General features: G+C 47.1%; 1 protein-coding gene across 1 annotated transcript; it reads left to right on the plus strand.

Moving 5' to 3' along the window:
* Positions 1-11: 11 nt before the first annotated feature.
* TRMT1L (tRNA methyltransferase 1 like) lies at positions 12-27,860 on the plus strand. The gene is made up of 16 exons (XM_064148067.1): positions 12-253; positions 4,850-4,996; positions 6,715-6,825; positions 8,079-8,192; positions 11,241-11,305; positions 12,541-12,670; positions 14,421-14,544; positions 15,583-15,662; positions 18,451-18,697; positions 19,820-20,032; positions 20,787-20,977; positions 22,190-22,268; positions 23,231-23,397; positions 24,832-24,888; positions 26,184-26,310; positions 26,764-27,860. The coding sequence occupies exons 1-16, from the start codon at positions 154-156 to the stop codon at positions 27,011-27,013; spliced, it is 2,202 nt and encodes a 733-aa protein (XP_064004137.1). The 5' UTR covers positions 12-153; the 3' UTR covers positions 27,014-27,860.
* Positions 27,861-27,964: the final 104 nt, after the last annotated feature.

The raw sequence follows: 27,964 nt of genomic DNA on the forward strand, positions 1-27,964 counted from the left end.
CCGCCCCCGCTCCCCACGTACGTGCCGCCCGCTGCCGCCCGCCCCCGTCCTTCCCTCAGCGCCGCCCCCTCCCGAGGAGGCGACTGTGCTCATCGGTGTGTGCCGCGCTTCCACTCGCCTGCGTTCCGCGCCGCCGGGCTGTCCCTGGGCGAGATGGCAGCCGAGGAGGCTGCGGAGGCCGCACTGGCGCAGCTGTCACCCGAGCAGGAGCAGCCGGGGCGGGAGGACGAAGAAGATGAGGCTGCAGCGCATAGTGAGGGCCGGGCTCGGGGGGGGGGGGGGCCGTGAGCATGCGAGCGCTGTGGTCTTGCAGGGTGGGAACCAGGCCTTCGTCAGCTTCTGAGGGGAGCAGCGAGGCCCAGCTGTGCCCAGGAGGCGCTGCTGAAGGCGGGCGATGGGGTAGGGGCTGTGGCGCGGCCTTGCCGTGCCCGGGAGGTGCTGAGGGGCGGGCGGTGTGGTTGGAGCCGGGTCTCCGTCCCGCTCGGAGGGCCCGGCGCTGCCTCAGCGCGCTTGGCTGGTGCTGAGGGCGGATGGACGGCGGGAGAGCGGGATCTGCGTCCTGCGATCCCTTCTGCGGGCTGCAGCACGGCCCCGGCGCGCTTGGCCGGTACTGAGGGCGGATGGACGGCGGCAGAGCGGGAGCTGCGTCCTGCGACCCCCTCTGAGCGCTGCAGCACGGCCCCGGCGCGCTTGGCTGGTACTGAGGGCGGATGGACGGCGGCAGAGCGGGAGCTGCGTCCTGCGACCCCCTCTGAGCGCTGCAGCACGGCCCCGGCGCGCTTGGCTGGTGCTGAGGGCGGATGGACGGCGGCAGAGCGGGAGCTGCGTCCTGCGACCCCCTCTGAGCGCTGCAGCACGGCCCCGGCGCGCTTGGCCGGTACTGAGGGCGGATGGACGGCGGCAGAGCGGGAGCTGCGTCCTGCGACCCCGTCTGAGCGCTGCAGCACGGTCCCGGCGCGCTTGGCTGGTGCTGAGGGCGGATGGACGGCGGGAGAGCGGGAGCTGCGTCCTGCGACCCTCTCTGAGCGCTGCAGCACGGTCCCGGCGCGCTTGGCTGGTGCTGAGGGCGGATGGACGGCGGGAGAGCGGGAGCTGCGTCCTGCGACCCCCTCTGAGCGCTGCAGCACGGCCCCGGCGCGCTTGGCTGGTGCTGAGGGCGGATGGACGGCGGCAGAGCGGGAGCTGCGTCCTGCGACCCCCTCTGAGCGCTGCAGCACGGCCCCGGCGCGCTTGGCTGGTACTGAGGGCGGATGGACGGCGGCAGAGCGGGAGCTGCGTCCTGCGACCCCGTCTGAGCGCTGCAGCATGGCCCCGGCGCGCTGAGGAGGCGCCGAGAGCAGGCAGGCGCCATGCGGGTGCGCGGGAAGGAGAGGCCCCTGGCGAGAACTGCCGGGACGTTTGAATTTACAGCGGGCCGCCTTGGCTCTCTTTCGTGCCGGCTCCTTTCTGCTCCCCGCCTGCGCCATGCGAGCCCCGAGCGGTGAAGGAAGGCTGGCTTGGCTCCTTCTGCCGCTTTGGTGCGGAACGCAGCCGGTGGCGGGGCGGCCACAAGTGCTCTCTGAGGCGGCCCGGCCCAGAGGCTGAGCCTCCCCACCTCGGGCGGCTTAGAAAGCGGGTGCTTGTGCCACCTTTTCTGCCCGTTAAAAGAGCTGTTTTTCTGTGACGACGACGATGATTTCAAACAACGGAACACGAGGTCCCATCGCCGAGGTGGGCAGGGGTTGCGGTGGGTGCCTTCTGCCTCTGCTCCATGCTTTTTCTCCTCGGCGTTTCGTGCCAAATGGCTTTATAACTAATGCCAGCTTTCCAGCCCTGGCGTTCATGCCAGTCATTTAATGCTGCAGGCTTACAGTTGAACCCGACTAACTCTTCTAATTAAAAAAAAAAAAAAAGGAAAGATGTAATATTGGCTCTTTGAATCGTTACTGAGTTTGTGCATGATCAGTAATTCCTGATGGATGCTTTGAAACTCCTACAATCTTGCTTTGCTGGCAGCCTGCTTTTCTGAATCAGTGTGGAAGTTTACTTCGTGAAGCTGTGGATACAAACTGAATATAGGATCACAGAATCAGTCAGGGATGGAAGGGACCACAAAGATCATCTAGTCCCAACCTCCCTGCCATGGGCAGGGACACCCTACCCTAGATCAGAGATAGAGAATCATAGAATCAACCAGGTTGGAAGAGACCTCCAACATCATCCAGTCCAACCTAGCACCCAGACCTGTCCAGTCAACCAGACCACGGCACTAAGTGCCTCAGCCAGGCTTTGCTTCAACACCTCCAGGGATGGTGACTCCACCACCTCCCTGGGCAGCGCATTCCAGTGCCAATCACTCTCTCTGACAACAACTTCCTCCTAACATCCAGCCTAGACCTCCCCCGGTACAACTTGACACTGTGTCCCCTTCTTCTGTCGCTGATTGCCTGGCAGAAGAGCCCAACCCCACCTGGCTACAGCCTCCCTTCAGGTAGTTGTAGACAGCAATGAGGTCAGCCCTGAGCCTCCTTCAGGCTGCACACCCCCAGCTCCCTCAGCCTCTCCTCACAGGGCTGTGCTCCAGACCCCTCACCAGCTTTGTTGCCCTTCTCTGGACACCTTCCAGCATCTCAACATCTCTTGAATTGAGAAGCCCAGAACTGGACACAGCACTCAAGGTGTGGCCTGACCAGTGCTGAGTGCAGGGGAGGAATAACCTCCCTTGTCCTACTGGCCACACTGTTCCTGATACAGGCCAGGATGCCATTGGCTCTCTTGGCCACCTGGGCATACTCCTGGCTCGAAGATAGATATGTGCATGTTCTTTTTCAACCGTTTTAACATGTAGACTTGCTGTGAAGCCAAGTCATGTGGAATTCGGTCACTACTGTGCTCTCACCACCCTTTTTTATAACAGATTGACCAGTTTTTCTTGTGGCAGGTGTAGTCATTATTAATCATTGTCCTTTATTCACCTTTATCTTGGGGATTTCTCACCAAAGATCATTTTACTTCCTCATTTTCTTTGTCCTTCCAATAATGTTAAATGTGTAGAAACTTACTAGACATCTTGCAAGTTTTTAATTGAGAAGTAGGCAGGAAATTGGACAGACTGGATGGGTAGGTTCAGACTGGCCATGAGGAGGAAGTTGTTGAGCATGAGAGTAGTGAGACCCCAGAATCGGTTGCCCAGGGAGGCAGTCGAGGCCCCATGGCTGGAGGTGTTTAAGGCCAGGCTGGCTGAGGCTGTGCCCAGGCTGATCCAGGGTAGTGTGGCCCTGGCTGTGGCAGGGGAGTTGGAACTAGATGATCCTTGTGGTCCCTTCCAACCCTGACTGATTCTATGGCTGAGGTGAATTGTCAGCTTAAAAATACATACCTGAGAAATACAGGAACACTCTCTGAGTAGCAGTGTCGATCTTGATATATTTTAAGGTAGGTAGAATAATTTTACTCAGTACTTCTGTCTTTTTAAACAGTTTCTCAGATCCCTGTTTGGAGATATTTCTTCCATTTCCTCTTTCTGTTGTTTGTTTTGTTTTTTTTTAGTAATAGCACAAAGATTTTTAGGCAACTGAGACGTTAAAGCCAAACAGGCAACAATAAAAAACAACGACAACAAAAAACACCCGACGGAGCAATTGTAAGAACTGCATAGTCCAGCTCTTATCCTGGCTTTAGTAGCAACCAGCTGTAGATGGTGTTGTGGAGGAGAGATGTAGGTTGCTTAAAGAATCACCATGGGGTGTTGGCAAAAGTGATTTTTAAGATTGGTTTGTAAAAGTGCAACAAGACAAGGCTCACTATTGCTTACAGGGAAGAAGCATACAAGGGAAAATCGAGTTAGAATTGGGTTAGAATGATCTACAGGGTAGATTTGGGATGAAAAGGGTAAGGAAGACCCTCCTGCTGAGTCACAGGTTCGGGATGGAGCCCTCCTCAGAGAGGAGTCTGGATGCAGCTGGATCCAGACTTCATATCACAGAATGGTTTAAGTAGGAAAGGACCTTGAAAAGACTAATTCTAACTGTTTGCCATAAGCAGGGACACCTACCAGACCAGGTTGCTCAAGGCCCCATCTAACCTGTCTTTGAACACTTCAAGGCTGGAAGTCCCAGACTTGGTCAAGGGTTCATCTTTGAAGGAGTTGACTCCTGGGATTTCATTGGTATTGATTCAGTGTACTGTTGCAGACACTATGGAACTTCGAGGGAGCAGCAAGCAAATATTTATTGAGGCTAAAAAAAATCCACCATAAGATCAGATTGTATGATTTTCTAGCACTACTTTCTAGCCTCTTAAGTCTAACATTCTCCAGTGTCTGCCCAGTTGGTCATCTCTACCCAACTCCAGAGAAGCCATTCAATTGCAAATGCTGTTATCACCAGCACTTAAGGCTCATCACATCCCCCTGACAGCAAATTCCTTCCTAACTCCCCTTTTTTTCTTCAGTTTATCCATCATAAAGATTTCTAAACTTCTGTCTTCAGATTTTCTTAGCTGGTATATTGTGAGCATTTGCTCCTTGCATGCTTTCTCTTGGTACCGTTGCGTTTTGCAGGGCAATGGTGTGTAACACTATTACAATACTGTGTAAATGTTACTTTGTTAACTTTAACCATCTGATGATGCAGATAAGTAAATCGTTTTATCTGTCCAGGATAACATTATTGCAGAGTGGTTTCCAAGGATCAGCAATAATTAAATCATTATTACAGTCCAAAATACTGTTGATATGTTTCTTTTTCCCTCCTTAACACTCGTCCTTTTTGCCTGTTAGAAGCACCAAATTATTGGAAACAAATGAAACTATCTATGTCATTCAGTTATATCCACAACTCTGAATGGTTTTTTTTTGTTTGATTTTAAGATGGTGTGGCTGTCTCTGAAAAAGTGAAAAGCAACGACGTGGATGTGAAAGAGTCAAAACTGGAAACTGAGGAAAAAGGCACAGACGAAGAACCCACAAGGGAATCTGATAGCAACATTCTGGATGTGTCATCTGATTATCCAAGAGGTTAGATAATAATTGTTAAGAACATTTGTGTTGTATGACTTGTAACCCTAGGTTTAAAAGTCAACTTGAGCACAGCGATCAGTTGCTGTCTTTGTTTCACTTAACAAAAGCCTGAATACTGATCTTGTGAAAATGTGGTAAAGGTTTAAAATGGGTACAGAGTCTGTTACTGAATGTGTCCAGAGAAGGGCAACAAGGCTGGTGAGGGGCCTGGGACACAAACCCTATGAGGAGAGGCTGAGGGAGCTGGGGGTGTGCAGCCTGCAGAAGAGGAGGCTCAGAGGTGACCTCATTGCTGTCTACAACTACCTGAAGGGAGGTTGTAGGCAGGTGGGGGTTGGTCTCTTCTCCCAGGCAACCAGCAACAGAACAAAGGGACACAGTCTAAAGTTGTGCCAGTGGATATCTAGGCTGGATGTTAGGAGGAAGTTGTTGTCAGAGAGAGTGATTGGCATTGGAATGGGCTGCCTGGGACAGTGGTGGAGTCACCATCACTGGAGGCGTTCAAGCAAAGCCTGGCTGAGGCACTTAGTGCCATGGTCTGGTTGACTGGATAGGGCTGGGTGCTAGGTTGGACTGGCTGACCTTGGAGATCTCTTCCAACCTGGTTGATTTTATGATTCTATACTGTAAACTGGGATATTCTGTGTGCTGAAGCAAATAAAGCTGATTTATTGAGAGTGACAGAGCCCTTTCCTAGGCTGCCCAGAGAGGTTGTGGTGTCACCTTCTCTGAAGAGATTCCAAACCCGCCTGAACATTGTGATCTTGGGCACCCTGCTGTGGGTGACCCTGCTTTAGCAGGGGGGTTGGACTGGATGGTGGTCTGTGCCAGCCCCCATCATTCTGTGTGATTCTGGTATTGGATAAGCTAATTCTCTTGTTTTTAAAAAATATTCTGCTGTTCTCACAGATTAAGTTAAAAAATCAGAAGGCAAATTTAAAGGTTGAACAGTCTCCTAAGGGGAAGAAAAAAGGTGGTAGAATGTAATATGCCCTGACTGTACAGTGAATAATTGTTACTTCCTATTGGTCTGTCTTTCACTGGTGTTTTAGTTTTGCCAGAGTGTTCCTAGGAAGTTTTCATACTGCTTTGTGCATGATTTGCACTCACTAATGATACTGAACAGTAAAATCAGGAGTAAATGGATTATGATTTGATCTTTGCAACAGTTCAGCCTTCAACTAGAATCATAGAATCAGTCAGGGTTGGAAGGGATCACAAGAATCATCTATTTCCAACCCTGCTGCCATGGGCAGGGACACTCTACTCTACATCAGCCTGGCCACAGCCTCAGCCAGCCTGGCCTTAAACACCTCCAGCCACGGGGCCTCAACCACCTCCCTGGGCAACCCATTCCAGGCTCTCACCACTCATGCTCAACAACTTCCTCCTTACAGCCAGGCTGAATCTCCCCACCTAGTCCTGTCACTCCCTGAGAGCCTAAAAAGTCCCTGCCCAGCTTTTTTGTAGGTCCCCTTCAGATACTGGAAGGCCTTTGCAGTGTAAAAACGTGGCAGTGTTAGAAATCTGTGGAAATAAATGGATTTTAAAGAGCCTTTCTCAGGGGATAATTTTGTGGTTACTCCTCCTGTGGAAATTAAAGCATGCACACAAGTATTTTGGTTGGTACTGGACTTGAAATGAGGCAAGAAAAATAGCAGTTAACTCATTATTAAAGTGAAAATGTTTAACTTCTGAATATCTCTGCTTTTCAGAGAAACATATTTCAATTCAAAGAGATTTTGCTGATCTAGAGAAGTTAGCTAATCTCAAAGAAGGGGAGTTTAGCACAGCAGCATCCCGGAACACAGTCCTTCAGGTTACAGGTATTTACCTTTGTTCTCATTTTGTTGTTTATTGTTTTTTTTTTTAACCCACTTCATATCATTTCATAAAAATCAGCTTTGTGATTTGTTTCTGTGCTTGATGAATGTTTTATTTCTTCCACAACATTTAATAATTCCTTTCTGCCTTCTCTGAGCCAAAGCATTTCTGACATTGCAGCATGTGTGGACCAACAAATTGTTGATTCTAGTTATACATGACAAGTTTCATCTCTCTCTTATTTTACTTCAAGTGCCACTGTTATATGGAAGCTGACTGTTGTCTTTGCAGCATTTAAACATCAGTTTCAATAAAATAGAGTCAGTTCTGGATGCTTTTTATGCCCACTTTGTATTAAATTCTGGTCCAGATGTATACTGGTAGATTGCTTCAAGTCTGCAAAGTGTTTGTAACACAACTTTGTCGTTTTTCTCTGATGTCATGAATGTATTTTGTGATAGAAGTAACAACTGAAACAAATTATTCACAGCTGGAATAAAACTTTTTGGGTCCAAATAGGCTCACATCATAGGGTTCTTGAACCTTAATCATCTTTTCTGAGCTTCCCAGTTCAAGACACACAGGGAATCATTAGAGAGTCCAGCAAAGGCTTCAAAGATGCTGAGGGGACTGGAATGTCTTGGTGAGGAGGAGAGGCTGAGAGACCTAGGGCAGTTTAGCCTGGAGAAGAGCAGCCTGAGAGGGGATCTGATCAATGCTCAGCAAGAGATAAAGGGTAGGGGGCAAGAGGATGGAGCCAGATTCATTTTAATGGTGCACAGCAACAGGACAAGGGCACAAACTGGAGCCCAAAAGGTTCCACCTGAATAAGAGGAGAGACTTCTATGCTGTGGGGGTGCTGGAGCCCTGGAGCAGGCTGCCTGGAGAGGTTGTGGAGCCTCTCCTCTAGAGGGATTCCAAACCCACCTGGATATTATCATCCCAGGCAAGCTGCTGTGGGTGAACCTTCTTTAGCAGGTGACTTGGACTAGGTGATCTCCAGACATCCCCTTCCAACTGCCACCATGCTGGGATTCTCTAAGAAATTAATAATATTTAAAGTATTAGTGGTTCTTATCTGTATGCTATGGAGTAGAAGGAGGCAATCCATCAGCTTCAAGCCTGTTTGAGCCTGAAATAGATCATACCCTGGGGAATTAATCTTTGACTCCTATGGATAGAACCTTAGTTCCTTTTTCCTTATATGCTTGCTTTAACAGAAGTGTTTCTCATACTTGTTGAATTGTGTTTTCAGGTGAAAAGAAGCCTTGTCCACTGTGTTCCGAGGAGAAATACAAAGCTTGCTATGGTCATAAGCTGCATCGGCACCTTCTGAACTTTCACTGGAAAGTTTCTGTGGAATTTGAAGGTAACAGAAATCACATTTGAATAGTAAATGCTAGAAGTAGTTGTGGGCATGCAGGATGTTGTTTTGTGTTTCATGGGTTTTTATTTCCTTGCTTAAGCATTTTTTTTACCAACGCTGAATTAGAACCATGTTTTGACCTAAGGGATGTTGACCTGAAATGTGAATTGCAGATATAAAACCCTCTTGTCTCTGTATTCTTGTAGATGCCAAAACAGTTAAAGTTATGCATTTTCTCATTTGAAGCAGATGTGGATCTGTTGGAGGGTTGGAGAGTCCTGCAGAGGGACCTGGACAGGCTGGATGGGTGGGCAGAGGCCAGTGGGATGAGATTGAACAAGGCCAAGTGCAGGGCTCTGCACTTTGGCCACAACAACCCCAAGCAGCTCTACAGGCTAGGGACAGAGTGGCTGAGAGCAGCCAGGCAGAGAGGGACCTGGGGGTACTGGTAGAGAGTAGCTGAAGGTGAGGCAGCAGTGTGCCCAGGTGGGCAGCAGTGCCAATGGCATCCTGGTCTGGCTCAGGAACAGTGTGGCCAGCAGGACAAGGGAGGTTCTTCTGTCCCTGTACTCAACACTGGTCAGGCCACCCTTTGAATGCTGTGTCCAGTTCTGGGCTCCTCAGTTCAAGAGAGATGTTGAGGTGCTGGAAGGTGTCCAGAGAAGGGTGACAAAGCTGGTGAGGGGCCTGGAGCAGAGCCCTGTGAGGAGAGGCTGAGGGAGCTGGGGGTGTGCAGCCTGCAGAAGAGAAGGCTTAGGGCAGACCTCATTGCTGTCTACAACTCCCTGAAGGGAGACTGTAGCCAGGTGGGGTTGGGCTCTGCTGCCAGACAAGCAGCAACAGAAGAGGACACAGTCTCAAGTTGTGCCAGGGGAGGTCTAGGCTGGATGTTAGGAGGCAGTTGTTGTCAGAGAGAGTGATTGGCATTGGAATGGGCTGCCCAAGGAGGTGGTGGAGTCTCCGTTCCTGGAGGTGTTGAAGCAAAGCCTGGATGGGGCCCTTACTGCCATGATCTAGTTGATTGGACAGTGTTTGGTGCTAGGTTGGACTGGCTGATCTTGGAGGTCTCTTCCAACCTGGTTGATTCTATGATTCAATATTTGCTTGGCATATCAAGAAAATTATTGCAAAAACTTTATCATACATATAGTGGAAATTGTTTTAGTCATAGTTTTGACTCTGTTGTTAATTATCATATAAACCTGCAGGGTCTTTTTCGGCTCATCATAAAGAGTCCATGATTTGCAGAACTACATGGAGTATTTACTTAGTGTCAGTATGTAGAAGCCATAGGATTTTTAAGAATACTCTGTGATCTGCTTGTAAGAGGCATTAAAATCCCCACAGGGAGATTTAGAAGGAAAAGCAGAGGATTGAGCAGGATGTGTATTTTAAAGAGCTGTGTGTGCCTTGTATTGAAATGAAATATTCTTAATACTTCTGAATAGTGGGGGTCACAAGGATGGGATCAGTATTGTTTTCAGTGGTACCAAGCAACTGCATCCAGTTCTGAAGTCCCTGTTCCAAGAGGGATGTGGAGATGCTGGAGCGTGTCCAGAGCAGGGCCACGAGGATGCTCAGAGGGCTGCAGCAGCTCTGCTGTGAGGACAGACTGAAAGAATTGGGGTTGTTCAGTCTGCAGAAGAGGAGGCTCAGAGGCCTTCCAGTGGCCTTCCAGTGTCTGAAAGGGGCCTATAAAAAACCTGTGGAGGGACTTTTTAGGCTCTCAGGGAGTGCCAGGACTAGGGTGAATGGAGCAAAGCTGGAGGTGGGGAGATTGAGAGTGGCCGTGAGGAGGAAATTGTTCAGCATGAGAGCAGTGAGACCCTGGAATTGGTTGCCCAGGTTGGTGTTTGAGGCCCTATACTTGTAGTTGTTTAAGGCCAGGCTGGCTGAGGCTGTGGCCAGCCTGATCTAGGGTAGGGTGTTCCTGGGCATGGTAGGGAGCTTGGAAGTAGATGATCCTTGTGATCCCTTCCAACCTTGACTGATTTTGTGACTAGACCAGGGGCAACATGCACATACTGGAATCTAGGAGGTTCCATACGCGCAGGAGGAAAAGCTTTTCTATGAGGCAATAGGAGTCCTGGAGCAGACTGCTCAGAGGCTGTGGAGTCTCCTTCTCTGGAGAGATTCCAAACCCACTTGGATGTTGTGATCTGGGCTTTGGCAGACAGGTTGGACTGAATGATCTACAGAGGTTACTTCTAACCCACACCATGCTGATATTCTGGGATTCTCTGTGGCTTTGCAGGAAATAAAATTATTCTGTCTGGAGATTTGCATGCATTAGCAGGTGTATTTCTTTAAACTGTGGAACATGCCTTTCATAGGAGCCTTTGGCCAAGTCTTTTAGCCAGGCAACAGTAATACTCAATGGTATTTTGGAAAGTTACAGACTGAATAAGCTAGTGAAGGTTCAACAGATCTGTAGGGTGAGAGCAGGCATTAAAATAAATTCCTGTATGATTTTTTTTGTCCATTGTAATATGTAAAATGTGTAATTAGCTAATAAATTTCCTTGGGCAGAGGGTGAGTGTACTAAATAACAGGTGATTTTCTCTTACTGCTGTCTGAGAGGCTGAGGGAGCTGGGGTTGTTTAGCCTAGAGAAGAGGAGGCTCAGGGGTGACCTCATTGCTGTCTACAACTACCTGAAGGGAGGCTGTAGCCAGGTGGGGTTGGTCTCTTCTGCCAGGCAGACAGTAATAGAACAAGGGGGCACAGTCTCAAGTTGTGCCGGGGTAGGTGTAGGCTGGATGTTAGGAGGAAGTTCTTCACGGAGAGAGTGATTTCCCATTGGAATGGGCTGCCCAGGGAGGTGGTGGAGGCACCGTCCCTTGAGGTGTTCAAGAAAAGCCTGGATGAGGCACTTGGTGCCATGGTCTGGTTGACTGGATAGGGCTGGGTACTAGGTTGGACTGGCTGATCCTGGAGGTCTCTTCCAACCTGGTTGATTCTATGATTGTATGATTCTATTTGGGGTTCTCAAATGAGACCATCCACCTTGTTTACTTCCTGACCTGTAATCTGACAAGAGTTTCTTTCCTAGGGTACAGAATGTGCATCTGTTACTTGCCCTGTCATCCAGTAAAACCAAACCTCGTTGGAGACCAGGTAAAAATGCTGAGGCACAGTAATAGTTACCCTACAGAGAGAGGGAAATGGGTGATTTAGAGGAGCTGTTACTCTCTGCTTAATCACAAAATACATTTTGCTATTCAGTGTAGGATACCAAAAGCTTACTAGCCCAGTATGTAAGTACTGCTATAAGCCTCAGGTAGGTGAATGTAGTGGTATCTCTCTTATTTTGGTGGGCACCTGCCTAGCTTGTGTAAAACACTGTCACAGTTTGGAATAAATGACAGGTTTGTGTGGAAGAGATGAAGGCTTCATTAGGCCAGACAGTGGGCACTTCTCAGCTACTTCCTTCCCTCTGTGTGGAGTAAATGGGGTATGCACTGCTACAGGTTTGGGGAGGAGAGGCTGGAAAGCTGCCCAGTGAAATGACTGTGGGTGCTGGTCAGCAGCCAGCTGAACACAAGCCAGTGAATGACCAGATGGCCAAGAAGGCAAACAGCCAACAGGCCTGGATGGGAAATTTTATGGCCAGCAGGACCAGGGCAGTGGTTGTCTCACTTGTACTTGGCTCTGGTGAGGCCACACCTTGAATCCTTTGTTCAGTTTTGGGACACTCCAAGAAAAACGTTGAGGTGCTGGAATGTGTTCAGAGAAGGGCAACAAAGCTGATGAAGGATCTGGAGAACAAGTCTTGTGAGGAGCTGCTGAGGGATTGTTCAGCCTGGAGAAAGGGAGGCTGAGGGGTGACCTTCTGCCTCTCTATGATACCCTGAAAGGAGACTGGACCCAGGTGGGAGTTTGGTCTCTTCTCTCCACTAACAAGTCAGCACAAGAGAAAAGGGCCTGGAAGTTGTGCTCTGGAGCAGGGTTAGGTTGGAAAATTAGGAAGAACATTTTCCCTGAAGGGGTTGTTATGCCCTAGAACAGGCAGTGGAGTTGCCATCCCTGAAGGGGCTGAAAAGCCACACAGATGTGATACTGCGGACATGGTTTAGTTGTGACCTGGCAGTGCTGGGTTTATGGTTGGACTTGATGGTCTTAAAGGTCTCTTCCAACTAAATCAGTTCTGAGTTTGGCAGAGCAGCTGGCTGTGGTGCTGTGGCAGGATTGCTTGCTCATTCCTGGGGTGTGATTATTTACTGTAGATTTAAAGTATTTTGTATGTGCTGGAGGTAGCAGTCTGATGACTTCTTTCCGTGCCTGCCTTCAGTTACAGTTAAATATTCGTGCTGTTTTGTTTATTCTGAAGCTACAAATGTTGTATTTTTCAGACCTCTTCAAAGATGGGAGCTCATTACCATTGTATCATCTGCTCAGCAACTATCACACGAAGAACTGACATGATCAGTCACATCAATCGTCATGTGAATAAAGGAGAAACAGAATCAAGGTTTATTACAGGTAGCTTCTTGCTTACAGAAAACTTTGGATCTTTTTATACTCCACAGCATATGCAGTAACTGTGATGTGAGGAAAATTCTGAAACAGATTTAGCTCTCCTAGGGAGAAATCTGTCCTTAATATCATAGGAATGACATCAAAGGTGGTCAGAGGGCTGCAGCACCTCTCCTATGAAGACAGGCTGAGAGAGATAAGGCTGTTCAGCCCGAAGGAGAGAAGGCTCCAGGGAGGCTTCATAGCTACATTTCAATATCCAAACAGGACCTACAGGAATGCTGGGGAAAGACTGTTCAGAAGGGCTTGTAGTGACAGGACTGAGGGGACGTGGTGTCAAACAAACATGGCAGGGGTGATCTTTAAAGTCCCTTTCAAGCCAAACTATTCTATGGACCTCTTATCCTCAGAGATAGAGCAGAGTTGTGATTTAATCTCTGCACTGATCAGTTACTCTGAGTTTACTGATAGATAGTTCTCCCTTCACAGTTAATGTTGCAAATTTTTGTTTATGCAGAAGGTTGGAGGACTGTCACATAATAGCATCCTGACCATGACATCAGCTTTTTTGGTCTTGTACAGAGAGGTAACAAGCTAGCAAGGTGGGCAAAGGTGATCCTCCTGTTACAAGCTTCAGACAGCACCTCCTTGCTTTCTGGACTCGGTCTAAAAGAGTTTAGGTGTAGCTAGATCCAGTCCTAGTCCCACACTTGGTTTGTATTCAAAAGGTATGCATGTAGCCACCTCTCAGAATCAATGTTTGCCTGTTTCAGAGCCCTGACAAGGACTTTCACTGAGATATTTGGGCAAAATTGAAGAGGGGGGTAATTTATTAAGGTGACAGATAGAACAAGTTGGGAATTACCTGTAGTAGATCCACTTACTGCAAAAACTGAGCTTAAGTTAGTAATTCCCAGGTAACATCTGACAAAGTTGGAGATGTGAGTCTTGCCTGGGGAGGAGAGGTTCAGGCCTATCAACCTGTCTGGATAGCTCTCATCCTTAGAACCAGAAGATTCTAAAAGCTAATTTTATACCTACTGACAATGTGGGCCTGACCTCACATGCTCATTGTCTCCTAACAGGCCAATAGTGCTTATTAGTCAAGAGGAGGAAGGTGGAAAGCCAGTGCTCACTACAGCCTCTCACAATTAGGCCTTATCTCTGGCTTTGTTCATAGAACTTTTGGCTACACGACCTTCCCCCCATCCCAGCAGTAATTGGGCTGGGTTGTAAAATTTCCAAGTTGCCAAGTCCTAAAACTTCCCCCATCTGTGCTGTGTCTTGACCATATAAGCAAACAAAATGTGCATCCTCTTCCCCTGCTGCTGTCAGGTGAAGGATAAGCTGCTGCTTCACCTGCATTCCTGTCACAGACAGGTGCAAGATAAGCATGCTCTCCTGCATTCTTGTTGCAGGACAAGCTGGGCACTTTTCCCACAACATGGGAAACAAATGTGCTAAGCCCCAGGCTCAGGAGTTTGCTTTCTGAAATGTAACTGGATATACAGGAGCCCAAAAGAAAGAAATCTAATGCTTTATGGGAAGACAGTTCTGTTCGGCGTTAATCCTTAGCTGCCACTCTTAGGACTAGCAGAGAAATTACTGCCTGCTTTTCTCCATCCCACATGCCTGTTAACTGATCCATGTGCTAGCTGGATTACAGCATAACCCAGACTTCTTGCTACATTTTCAACTTCATTTATCAAATATCTGCTGATAATTTCACTTTTCCTTCCTCCACAATTACTTTTAGTTCCTGCTCCCAAGAATTCTCATCAAGTGCTAAAAGAGTCAGCCACAGACGTGCGGGTTCTTCCCAACTATTCCACACCACAGAAAACAGATTCCTATTTTAATCCTAAAATGAAACTCAACAGGTAAGAAGAGAAAAGAGAGTGGGAGGATACAGCAGAGAGATGATGAGTTTGTAGTGGAAAATACTCATTGTGAAAAGCAAACCCTATAAAACTTTTGGTAGGAGAAATTATTTTCCATCAGGAAACTCTTCTTCACAAATAATATTTAGACCCCCAAAATGCTATATGGGAAATATTGTCATTACTGAAGCAACTAAGTGGTTTTCTGTGATGAGTAGTTGATGGAGAAGAACAGGATTTGAAGGGAGCACACTTGAAATCTAATCTCCTTATGCACACTTAAGAGTATTTCTCTGTGAGTGGGTAATCATTGCTTCTTTTCCTCTTAACTGAACAGTAGCTTAACTGTAATGTACAGTTTTCATATTCTAGGCCTTTTGCTCTTGGAATTCAGATTCTTTCAAGGATTTTCTTATTCTGAAGGAAGAAACATTGTCTTTTTTTAAGGGGAATCATAAATGGCAGCTGTGCTACCACTGCAAAGTGTGACTGTTGACCCTCAGCGCATGGGACTGTGCTCTTCAGTCTGTGCTGTCCCCTTCGGTCCTTAGTGCTATCAATATTTGAGGTTTAAAGTTAGCCCAGACCTGTCTATGAAGGCAAAGGCAGGCCTCTGAGCAAGGCCACTGCAACTAAGGGTATGGCCATGTCTGAAAGAAGAAGGCTTGTTCCTCAAGGCTGAGGTATTTCACTTACCTGCAGTAATTTCTGGTGTCTTCAAGCAGAGCCATTAGCAGGATAGTGCCACGTTGTTCATTTCTGAATGCCACCCACTTTTTCCACTATTAGAGTACTTAGTAAGTTGATTTGGGATCTTACTTTAGGAATATCTTGCTGTAGAATTCACCTTTTAAAGGTAGTTGAGGTTTTTCTTCTGTGTAGAAAGTGGAGTTTAGCTTAAACGTTCTAGTGTTACATTCGAGGGAAGTAAATGAGAAGGAAGATGTGATGGTTTGGGTGTTAACCCACCCCCCCACACTTAAGAAAGTGCTTAGTATTTTCTCAGCTTACTTACCAAGACCATTCTTTATCTTCAAGGCAATTGATCTTCTCTGCTCTGGCTGTCCTAGCTAAGGAACGTGCACCCATAGACTGTTTGGATGCCTTTGGTGCTACTGGTAAAGTAACTTCTTTAATTTTTTGGCTAATATCCATGAATATGAAGCTGCAGAAATCAGTTTCAATACACAGTAAGGTCATGTGTTAAGAACTAATGTGAGCTACACAATGATGTTTTTCTTTAGTTAGACAGCAAAGAGCTTTCTCCATACCAAAAAAAAACCCCAGAGAGCCTGATATTAGGCCTGTTGAAAACAGTATGAAATCCAAATTGAGAGCTCTCTTTAAAATCAGTTGCTTCAGTGTTGCACAGATCTCTTGTCACTCTAACTGTGAAGTTTGGCTTTGGAATCAAGCCATAATTTGGAACTGGTGATGAAGCCAAGCTTCTTTATCAGGCCCATCGTTAATTGATTGCAGAAATTCTGAACGTGAAGCAAATGTGAAGTGGTTGCCATCTGGAACAAAAACTTAAGGAGATCTGGATTGCTGCCCCATAATCAGCCAGCTACTGCAAACTTAAGGTGATAGTTGAGAACAGTAGCAACTGTTTAGCATGTTGTATAAAAACTCTGTAATGAATTGTCACCACTCTGAACTGGGACAGAATTCACAAGTGCAGCCTGTCCTGTTATTCTAAATGTAAGCACAGATTTTACCATGAACCTCATCAATAAGCACTTGGAGACAGTCTAAATGCTTTGACAGCAACTGTTCACAGGATCCTAGCTTGGTGGGGATAATAGGGGCCTTTGGGGATCATCCAGTCCAACCCCACTTCTAAAACAGGGTGACCCACAGCAGCTTGCCCAGGATCACAATGCCCAGGTGGGGTTTGGAATTGCTTCAGAGTAGGAGACTCCACATCCTCTCTGGGCAGCCTGCTCCAGAGCTCCAGCACCCTCATACCAAGCAATTTTTTCCTTCTGTTCAGATGAAACCTCCTGGATTCTAAATTGTGCATGTTACCCCTTGTCCTGTCACTGGACACCACTGAAAAGAGTCTGGCCCCATCTTCTTGACATCTCACATTTAATTATTGATGATCACTGACCAGCTCCCCTCTCAGGCTGCTCTTCTCCAGGCTAACCAGCCCCAGGTCTTTCAGCCTTTTCTCCTCACAGAGATGCTCCAGGCCCCTCAGTAGCCTTTGCTGGACTCTCTCCTCCAATAGTTCCACATCTCTCTTGAACTGGGGAGCCCAGAACTGGACCCAGTACTCCATAAGTGGTCTCACAAGAGCAGAGTGGAGAGGAAAGAGGAGAACTTCTCTCAACCAGCTGGCCACATTGGTTTTAATGCACCTCAGGATACTGTTGACTTTCCTGGCGACAAGGACATACTGCTGGCTCATGGTGAGCTTGTCCACTGGTCCTGCCACTTCCTTTTCTGCAGAGCTGCTTTCCAGCAGGTCAACCCCTCACCTGTACTGTTGCAGGGGGTTCTTCCTCCCCACGTGCAGGACTCCACACTTGCCCATGTTGAAGTTGATGAGATTCCCCTCTGCTCAGCTCTTCAGCCTGTGCATGTCTTGCTGAAGAGCAGCACAGCCTGACAGAGTGTCAGCCACTCAGTTTTACACATTATGTGTGTGTTTTCTGGGGCCTGTCACAACTGCTACACTGGAGCATTAAACAGGCCAAGGGCTTTCCTGCAGACTGTGGGTCCATCCTGCTGCAAAAATCTTGTTGTGTATAGCCACAGTAACCACCTAAGAAGGTGCCAAATAGGCTGTCCCTTTACAGTGTCTCTGCGCAGAGGCAGAAGGTCACCATCACTTCATAGATGATGTGGATGAGGGCATGGAGTCAGTCATCAGCAAGTTTGCAGATGACACCAAGCTGGGGGCAGATGTGGCTGGGTTGGAGGGCAGAAGGGCTCTGCAGCAGGACCTTGACCGCCTGGACAGATGGGCAGAGTCCAAGGGGATGGGGTTCAATAGCTCCAAGTGCAGGGTGCTGCACTTTGGCCACAACAACCCCATGCAGAGATGCAGGCTGGGGTCAGAGTGGCTGGAGAGCAGCCAGACAGAGAGGGATCTGGGGGTGCTGATTGATACCCACCTGAACATGAGCCAGCAGTGTGCCCAGGTGGCCAAGAGAGCCAGTGGCATCCTGGCCTGCATCAGGAATGGTGTGGTCAGCAGGAGCAGGGAGGTCATTCTGCCCCTGTACTCTGCACTGGTGAGACCACACCTTGAGTACTGTGTTCAGTTCTGGGCCCCCCAGTTTAGGAGGGACATTGAGATGCTTGAGCGTGTCCAGAGAAGGGCAACGAGGCTGGGGAGAGGCCTTGAGCACAGCCCTACGAGGAGAGGCTGAGGGAGCTGGGATTGGTTAGCCTGGAGAAGAGGAGGCTCAGGGGAGACCTTATTGCTGTCTACAACTACCTGAGGGGTGGTTGTGGCCAGGAGGAGGTTGCTCTCTTCTCTCAGGTGGCCAGCACCAGAACAAGAGGACACAGCCTCAGGCTGCGCCAGGGGAAATTTAGGCTGGAGGTGAGGAGAAAGTTCTTCCCTGAGAGAGTCATTGGACACTGGAATGGGCTGCCCGGGGAGGTGGTGGAGTCGCCGTCCCTGGGGCTGTTCAAGGCAGGATTGGATGTGGCACTTGGTGCCATGGTCTGGCCTTGAGCTCTGTGGTAAAGGGTTGGACTCGATGATCTGTGAGGTCTCTTCCAACCTTGGTGATACTGTGATACTTTTGCAGGAGCATGACAACATTTGAATCATGCACATTACAGGCATTTAGAAGAATTACTTAATTTATTTCTTTTTCTTACCAAATTAGGCAACCCAGAAGCCAAGTTCTTGTTGTGTTAAGGAATCAGAGTTGTGTCTCTCTGTAGGTATCATGGGATTGCAGTGGGCCAAGCACCTCCGAAGCTCTGTGAGAGTTACAATTAATGACTGCAATGAAAACTCTGTGGCAATGATTCAGGAAAACTGCCATTTAAACAAAATGAAGGTGAAGCTGGACACCAAGGAAGATGACAATGATGAAGCCATGGGAGTTGGAGAAGACAGCACTGACACCATCGAGGTGACAAAAATGGATGCCAACGTCATAATGCATTTGAGATCGTTTGATTTTATGTAAGTGTTGAATGTTTCTCTTAGTCATTTGCTGCTTTCATCACAGAATTATTTAGGCTGGGAAAGGCCTTTCAAATCATCAGATCCAACCATTAACACAGCACTGAAGAACCATGTCCCTCAGCACCACATACACAAACTTGTTCTGTCCCTTCTGGGATGGGGACTCCACCACTGTCCTGAGCACCCCAGTCAAATACTTGGCTACCTTCTCAGTGGACTTTTTTTCCTTCTAATGTCCAACCTATATCTGCCCTGGCATTGCTTTGAGGCTGTTTCCTCTTTCATGTCACTTGTTACTTAGGAGAAGAGACAACTCCCACCTGGCTCCAGCCTCCTTTCAGTGAGTTGCAGAGAGCAAGGACATCTCCCCTCAGCCTCTCATTCCAGGCTCAACAGCCCCATTTTTTTCAGTTACTCCTTGTAAGGCTTGTGCTCCAGACTGTCCACCAGCTTTATGGCCCTTGTTTGGACCTGTTCCAGCACCTCAATGTGCATCTTGGAGTGAGGGGCCCAAAACCTAACCCATTACTCGAGGTACGGCCTCACCAGTGCTGAGCACAGGAGGACAATCTCTGTCCTGGTCCTGCTGGTCACACTGTGTTTGTACGAGGCCAGGATACTGTGGCCTTCTTGGCCACCTGGGCACACTGCTGACTTGGCTGGGTGTTGACCAACATTCCCAGGTCCTTTTCCACCAGACAGTTCCCAGCCACTCTTAACCAAAGCCTGGAATGTTCACTATGGTCTAGTGATTAGGGATGCTGGGATGAAGGTTGGACTGGCTGATCCTGGTGGTCCTTTCCAACCATAGCAATTGATAGTGATCAGATGTTGTGCTGAGGGATTTGGGTTAGTCAGGGACTTGTCAGTGTGAAACTAATGATTGGACTCGATGAGCTTGAAAGGCTTTTTTCCAATCCAGGAAATTCTGTGATTCATGGGAATATTGTCACCTTAATTTCATTAGCTTCAGGCTGTGGATCCAGCCTGGCCAGCTCCCTTTACAGAACCTCACGACCCTCATGCAAGATAAACCCTTCCAGCCAACTTAGTGTTGTCTGCATGTTTACTAAGGGTGGAGCTTTTACGGATACTTAGTGATAATTGCTTGCTTTTCAGCCATTTGGACCCCTTTGGAACTACTGTGAATTACTTGGATTCTGCCTTTAGAAATGTGAGGAACCTTGGCATTGTGTCACTGACTTCCACAGACGTCAGCAGTCTGTATGCAAAGGCCCAACACGTTGCCCTGCGCCATTACGGCTCTAATATCGTCAGAACAGAGTACTACAAGGAACTGGCAGCCAGGGTGGTGATCGCTGCTGTTGCCAGGTACTGCTACATCAGCTCAAGTGCTGGTAAAATCATCCAGAATTATTTCAGTTCCAGTATTACAGAATTATTAGGGATTAAAAAAGTCAGACTGCTGCTGTAATAACACCCAAGTTCAGTTTCCAGAATTCCCTCACTCTAAAATCCAGTGTTCTTGTTAGAAAATTACCTTCCCTTATTATGTTTGTTCTGGCGTGTAATGAACTGTAAACAAAGACTGAGTGTGTCCAGCAGATCAAGGGAGGTTCTTCTCCACCTCTACTCTGCCCTGGTGAGACCTCATCTTGAATACTGTGTTCAGTTTTGGGCTCCCCAGTTGAAGAGGGACAGGGATCTGCTGGAGAGGGTCCAGCACAGGGTTACAAGGATGATTAGGGGACTGGAGGACCTGGCTGATGAGGAGAGGCTGAGGGACCTGAGGCTTTTGACAGATGGGGGATGAAATAAAGTGCACAGGAATCTTCAGAATGCCAGAGCAGAAATCCTGATCTGTCTGTTTAAATGTTCCTTCTCTGTCTCCCTGCACATGCAAAGAATACTCGGTAGGAAACTAAGAAACCCTGTGCTCAGCCTTGTAGGCATGGAGCACACTGAGACAATGAATAACCACCAGTTTCTCTTCATCACTTTCTCCAGCCTCTAGTATCTCTTCCTAGAGCATGTATGAGCTCTTCCAGCAGGTTTGTGTGTCTATGGCAGTGCTAGCCTGCTGATCTCAGTACAACGTGGCTTTGTCTATGTTTCTTCTCCCTAGAGCTGCAGCTCGCTGCAACAAAGGCATTGAAGTGTTACTGGCCGTAGCTCTGGAACATTTTGTGCTAGTAGTGGTCAGAGTTTTAAGAGGCCCATCCTCTGCAGATGATTTGGCACGGAAGATCAGGTACCTCATCCACTGCCAGTGGTGTGAAGAGAGGATTTTTCAGAAAGAGGGCAATATGCTAGAAGGTAAATGGCTTGTCTTTTGAGGTTCCTACAAGGTCTCATTCCTGTATCTCTGTTTTGGGCTTGTTTGGACCCTGTTTGTACTTACAGCCTTTTAGTAAAGTCATAGTTGCCTTTAGTGTAGTAACAAGCATACTGGATGGGGAGGAGAAACTACCATGCTTTGTGGGAGTAGGTTAGACTGCAGAGATTTTGCTGTAAAGGTACTGGATTTGCTTCTGAGTGGGGCATTCTCTACTAGCTGTAGTTGCTGAAGCTGCCAAGATGCCTGATAGATCCTTGGGTCTGTCCTTTCAGGAAAGGGCATGAAGGGTAGGGCTTTTGTTTGGTTCCTCCATACAGAAGCAGCTTGGTAGATTTTGGTGCCAGATTGCTTTTATGCAATTGATTTCAGCTGCCTTAAAGTACAGCAAACTCAGCTGTCACTTGCCTCTTACATGAGGTCTATTCTGCCTGGCCTCAGGCAGCATCTAAAAGCGCTTGATGGCACTACCTTGGCAGGTATGCAACATTCCTGTAACTCATCTGACACTTGGTGGTAAGTGGAGGCAGCCCCTAGGTTTAAAACTAGCTCTTTGTGGGCTGCCTACACATGAGTTAGCAGAGGTAGGAGCCACATGGTAGTTTGAAACAAGATTTTTCCTCTTAAGTTCACTCAAAGTTACAGGTTATTGGATATCCAACTACTAACTGGTTGCCCTTCTCCAAGTCAGGTGTGTGAGCACAGACTGACCTTGTTGCTAAAAAGATCTTTAAAATTAGGTAACTAGTAGGCAAAGTGTTAATGGTAGAGACCTTAGTAAATCAAATGTTTACTTAATGCTTGAATTCCAAGTGAGCTGATTTATGGCTCAGGAGACTTGGAGCTATGCTGTGTTTTGTAGGTGCAGTTGAATGAGGTCTGAAAGTCTTTGTGGGTATTTCCTGTTCGTGTTGCTGTCTAGTTGTATACATGTAGGAAAGCTAGTAATTCCCTTCTTCTGCCAAGAAACATGGAGGTGTAACAATGTTTTAATGGTTAAACAAGTCATCAGTCACTACATTCTAAGCACTGCTTGGCAGAAGTGAGAGCAGAGACTTCTGCTGCTGCTTGCCTATCCAAGCACTTCCACTGAAGTCAGCTACTGCTGCTCTGTGACATCTGTCTCCAGTGAAGCAGGCACTGCTGATTAATTCAAAATAACCAAAATTCTCCCTTCTCTTAATTTGTTCTAGAAAACCCCTATCAGCAGCTGCCTTGTGATTGCCATGGCAGTATGCCTGGGAAGACAGCAGTAGTTCTTGGTCCTCTCTGGTAAGTTCACAACACAATACCCAATCAGGGAATCATTTAGGCTGAGGCCTTCAGAGTTCAGCTACTCAGTCACAGAATAAAAATGAAGTCTGCTGGATATCTTTCAGCACTACAAAATGTGCCATAGCAATGGGCAGGAATGCAGGGAACATTTCATGGAATGGTTTGGGTTGGAAGAGACCTTTAAAGATCATCTAGTTCCAGCCCTCCTGCCATGGGCAGGGACGCCTCCTACTAAACCAGCTTGTTCAGTGCCCCATCCATTGGAGTGGGCTCCCCAGGGAGATGGTGGGGTCACCATCCCTGGAGGTGTTTGGGAAAGGACTGGATGAGGCACTTGGTGCCATGGTCTGGTTGATTGGACAGGACTGGGTGCTAGGTTGGACTGGATGATCTTGGAGGTCTCTTCCAACCTGGTTGATTCTATGACTGGGTGATGGGTTGGACTGGATGATCTTGGAGGTCTCCTCCAACCTGGTTGATTCTATATCACTGTATCACTTTCAGGCTTGGAGCCTCCATAATTTTTCTGGGCAGCAATGAACTGACTAGGATTTAGTAACTTATTGGGTTTGCTTTTTACCACCTAATTCAAACTTGTTAATAAAGAATGAGCAGAAAAACCCCTTCTGTTCAGTCTTTTAACTATTTCAAAGCAGTATTAAAAACATTCCACAATTCACAGTACCTTTCTTCTGGGGGTTAAATTACTTTGTCAACATAGTAGGGCAAGCCAGTGGTTGAAATAAAATCAGCATTGTCAAGATCTGGATTTCTAACACAAGAGCAATGTTGATGTCATTGGAAGCAAAGCAGTTGGGTGCCACTATGTTACGAGCACAGCTTGATGCAGCACTTCCCTGTGATATAATTGCTGATAAATTTGGGTGATAGATCTTTTAGAGCAGCATTTTTTTTCTTTCATTAAGAAATCTTGATTCTTTTTCACATGTATTATCTAGGTCAGGAGCCCTCTTCAACGCTGGGTTCCTCAGGAGAATGTATTGTGAGTCTGCTCAGTATGGTTTGGATGAAGCTCAGTCGCTTTTGAAGACATTAGTTTGTGAAGCTGAGTGCACAACTTCAAAACAACATTCTATACACACTTCTTGTGAGGAAACCAAACAAGGTAAGCAAAGTGGCAGACTGGCCACAAAAAGGCCTAGCTTTGTGGTTATTTAGGGAGGTCTGCTCTTGGATAACTAAATCTAACAGCAGTGTACACTTAAGAACGTCAAGAGGATGTTTGTTGCTTTGAACACAGTGTGGGATTCGTTAGCTCTTGTCAGATGCTCTTTGGGTGCTACAGAAAGAGGCAAAGCACTGGATTTAGACATCATATGACAAGTTGTAAATCAAAGGGGAAAAAAATGCAGTGTTGGAGTTTAAACCCAGAGAGCATCAAATGCCTCACTGGGATGGTGAAGAGAAAATACAACAAAAGGCTCATGGGTAGAGACAAGGACAGGGAAGGCTCACACACTGCTTATGGTCATGCACAAAAAACAGGCCTGAAGTACCTCCCTTCCCCTCCTTCACTGACACTTGATTTTTCTCCTATGTCCACTCCAGCTTGCTCTGCAGCTTTTTACCTCCTTAAATATCATCAACTACTACAGGGAATTGTGGCTTGAATTGCCCTTCTAAATCCAAGTTGCTGAGCTAGTAAAAGTTAGTCTTATGAATGTGTGCTAGTTTGAGCCTAGCTGGGATATTTTAGTGAGAGGAATTAGATGCTAGGCTGTGAAAAGGAAACAGTGGTGATGGCTGATGCACTCAGAGGCTTGCTGAGATGGATAAGAACAAGAACACAAACATAGATAACAGAGTTGCTCTCTGGCTCTGGCTGCCTCCCTTCTCTCCCTAACCTGCTGTCTGTGCAACTAATCCTTCTGCTTCCTACCCCCCTGGCCAATTCTCCTTGAACATAAGGCAAAGTCTGGGATAAGGTAGAGGGGTGGAAAGGAAGTGGAAGGGTGGTTGGGAGCCCCTCCTGGGGACTCAGGTTTCTGGGAGGGCTGTTGTGTTTCTGTATTACCTTTTTAACTTGTCTGTTTCTGCCTGTAGCTGTAGATACTGTAAATACCTGCTTGCACATTGTGCTAAGCTGTAAATATAAAGCTCCATTCTAATTTCCAGCTCGGCTGAGTCTAGTCTGGGTGATTTTCTTCAGTGTGAGGGGGCAGGTAACACCTAAGCCATCACAGCATGCTGCTTACTACACTTCGTAGAATCATAGAATCAACCAGGTTGGAGGAGACCTCCAAGATCATCCAGTCCAACCTAGCACCCAGCCCTATCCAATCAACCAGACCATGGCACTAAGTGCCTCATCCAGTCTTTTCTTGAAGACCTCCAGGGACGGTGCCTCCACCACCTCCTCAGGCAGCCCATTCCAATGGGAAATCACTCTCTCTGTGAAGAACTTCCTCCTAACATCCAGCCTATACCTACCCTGGCACAACTTGAGACTTCCTTAGGCCATAAAGTGGTGTTGTTTCTTTCTGTTTGTTATTTCACTGTCTTAAAGTAGGATTCATTTTGCCTTTTAATTGCTTTCCAGAAGAATGTGGCGTATACATTAAAACACCAAGTACTTCTCCAGAATCCCTGGTATACAGTAAGTAGATCATTTTGGTGTAGCTCTAGCACTTGTGGATTCAATTCTAGTTTAAGTGGTGGCTAAGCCCATCTAGTATCTTCCATTTAACAATAATCAGGATTTCTTTTTTTCCTGAATGCTCATTTTACTTTTATCTTCATCATACTCAGTGTGAAAAGCAGAATGTTAAGCACTCCCTGAAGCCTGCTTGCCTTCACTTCTTATTACTGAAAATGGCATGTTAAGTTTAGGCTAGATTTGAATACCTTAGAAAACATATACACAAAGGTGTAGTTGATACATGGCTGTCTTCAGCCTCATTGGCATTTTTTTTGTGGTCTCACTGAATATTCACTGGGATTTTCCTGGTGTGTTTTCACTGAATATTTGCTGGCATTGTTTTTTTGTGCTTTCACTGGATATTCTGTGACTTCACTGAGATTTTTCTGGTCTCTCCTTGGATATCCCCTGGTTCCACTGGCATTTTGTGTGCTTTCACTGGCTATTCAGTGATTCCACTGGCATTTTTCTGGGCTCTCATTGGATATCCCCTGCTTCCACTGGCATTTTTTGTGCTCTCTCCAGATATTCAGTGACTGCACTGAGATTTTCTGGGCTCTCATTGAGTATCCCCTGGTTCCACTGGCATTTTGTGTGCTTTCACTGGATATTCAGTGATTCCACTGGCATTTTTCTGGGCTCTCATTGGATATCCCCTGCTTCCACTGGCATTTTGTGTGCTTTCACTGGATATTCAGTGACTTCACTGAGATTTTCTGGGCTCTCCTTGAATATCCCCTGCTTCCACTGGCATTTTTTATGCTCTCTCCAGATATTCAGTGACTGCACTGAGATTTTCTGGGCTCTCATTGAGTATCCCCTGGTTCCACTGGCATTTTTTGTGCTCTCTCCAGATATTCAGTGACTTCACTGAGATTTTCTGGGCTCTCATTGAATATCCCCTGGTTCCACTGGCCATTTTGTGTGCTTTCACTGGTTATTCAGTGATTCCACTGGCATTTTTTGTGCTCTCTCCAAATATTCAGTGACTTCATTGAGATTTTCTGGGCTCTCATTGAATGTCCCCTGGTTCCACTGGCATTTTGTGTGCTTTCACTGGATATTCAGTGACTTCACTGAGATTTTCTGGGCTCTCCTTGAATATCCCCTGCTTCCACTGGCATTTTTTGTGCTCTCTCCAGATAGTCAGTGATTCCACTGACATGTTTTGTGCTCTAAGTGTATATTCACTGGTTTCACTGTCATTATTTTGTGGTCTCACTGGATGTTCCCTGGCATTTTTTGTGGTGTAGGAAAAAGGAAAGGCGATGAAGTGACCCGAAATGCGAACAAGCGACAGAAGGCTGAGACCAGTGCTGAGCACCCTGCGTTTTACTACAACATCCACAGACACAGCATTAAAGGAATGAACATGCCAAAGTAAGCTTTTCATCCAAGATCCTGTCTTACATTGCTATAACAACTGCTCTATGACTTGAAATCAGGAGAGAAGGCTCCGAGGAGACCTCATAGCAACCTTCAGTACCTGAAAGGGGCCTCCAAGAAAGATGGGAATTTTTTTCAAGGGCTTGTTGTGATAGGGATGAGAGGGAATGGATTGAAGCTGGAAGAGGGCAGATTTCAGTTGGAGATGAGGAAGAAAATCTTTACAGTGAGGGTGGTGAGACACTGAAAGAGGTTGCCCAGGGAGGTTGTGGGTGCCCTCTCCCTGGAAGTATTCATGTCCAGGCTGGATGAGGCAACCTGGTCTAGTGGAAGGTTTCCCTGTCCCTGTTGTGTGTGGTGGTTGGAACTAGATGATCTTTAAGGTCTCAACCTATGAGTCTTTGAACTCTTTTCTAAATGTTTTGGATTGGGTTTTCTTTTTTCCAGGTTAAATAGATTCCTGAACTATTTGTCTGAAGCTGGCTACAGAGTGAGCAGAACCCACTTTGACCCGATGGGGGTTCGCACGAACGCGCCCCTGGCACAGTTTAAGACAGTTCTGCTCAAGTACAGCACTCCCACCTATGGAGGTGGGCAGGTGGAGGACACAGAAGTGTTGGAGGAAGATCGATCTGGAGCCGCAGCCGCAGCCCCTGCGTTGACAAAAGACTGCCCTCCTCAGTGTGCAGCTGATTAGTGCCAGGCCCTTGCTTGTAAGGTCAGGAGGTGGCAGAATCGCAAGCACACCCTGTTCAAGTAAGCTGGTATTTCTTTCCAGACTGGATTTTGACAGCTTTTTTAATTTGAAAAGATCTTTTAGGATTCCATAGAAGCTTACCCCAGATCACAGCATCTGTGATCAAGGTACCGATACTTTGAGAAGGTCTCTGAGGCAGTTACTTGCTTTTAGGCTCATATCCACCTTCACACTAAGGCACTGCACCTCAGTCTCTGTCAAAGCCTTTCTCCTGGCACAGAATCCAAGAGGGTGGATGGGGTCAGAAGTCTTACACATTTCTCATCATGAAGTTGCTACAGAATGGGATATTCCTAAAGTGACTCCTTCCTAAAACCTGGCTGCTAACAATTCAGAGGGAGGTCGTGTTAAGATGACAAAATGCCACAAGATGAAGTTTGATCTGAACTTTAAACAAGCCAGAAAGCCCTGACTGCGCTTCTGGCTCCAGACTCCACATGTGATTTGGCATTTGGTTTTGTTTTCGTAGTGCTGCCTGCAAGCAAGGACTTAACACAAGTGGGAGTGAAAAAGAAAAGTATTCCAGGACTGTTGCTGAATCTTCAGTTCATAACTAAACCTTAGTGAGTTGTGTTAGTCACTCTAGGTAGTTTGTTCCAAGGTTACAGTTGGTTGTGAACTGCAGAGTGGTTCGGTGACAGAACACCCCAGGTTGAAGCTGGGGGAAAGTTTTTGCTCTGAATTTGTCAGCAATACCTTTGCAGCTGTTCAAAAGATCTCTTCTGTCAGCTGCATTGGTATTGGGTTCTGGTTTCCTTAAATACATGGCAGCATTCCAGCCAAGTAAGCTTGACTTTGTCCTTTCTTTCCCCCAGACACCTCTGTGTCTTTCACCTGAATTTCAAACAACAATCACTGCTGAACGAGTTCCAGCTTTTCACAGGTGTTTAA

Source organism: Pogoniulus pusillus, chromosome 8 (assembly GCF_015220805.1).
Source record: "Pogoniulus pusillus isolate bPogPus1 chromosome 8, bPogPus1.pri, whole genome shotgun sequence".
NCBI lineage: Eukaryota > Metazoa > Chordata > Aves > Piciformes > Lybiidae > Pogoniulus > Pogoniulus pusillus.

Bases quoted from the DNA above. Each gene is read 5' to 3' on its own strand.
- TRMT1L (XM_064148067.1), top strand. From the start codon at position 154: ATGGCAGCCGAGGAGGCTGCGGAGGCCGCACTGGCGCAGCTGTCACCC. The intron at 11,306-12,540 runs GTAAAAATGCTG...TGTATTTTTCAG, and splicing joins CAAACCTCGTTGGAGACCAG to ACCTCTTCAAAGATGGGAGC. The intron at 23,398-24,831 runs GTAAGCAAAGTG...ATTGCTTTCCAG, and splicing joins TTGTGAGGAAACCAAACAAG to AAGAATGTGGCGTATACATT.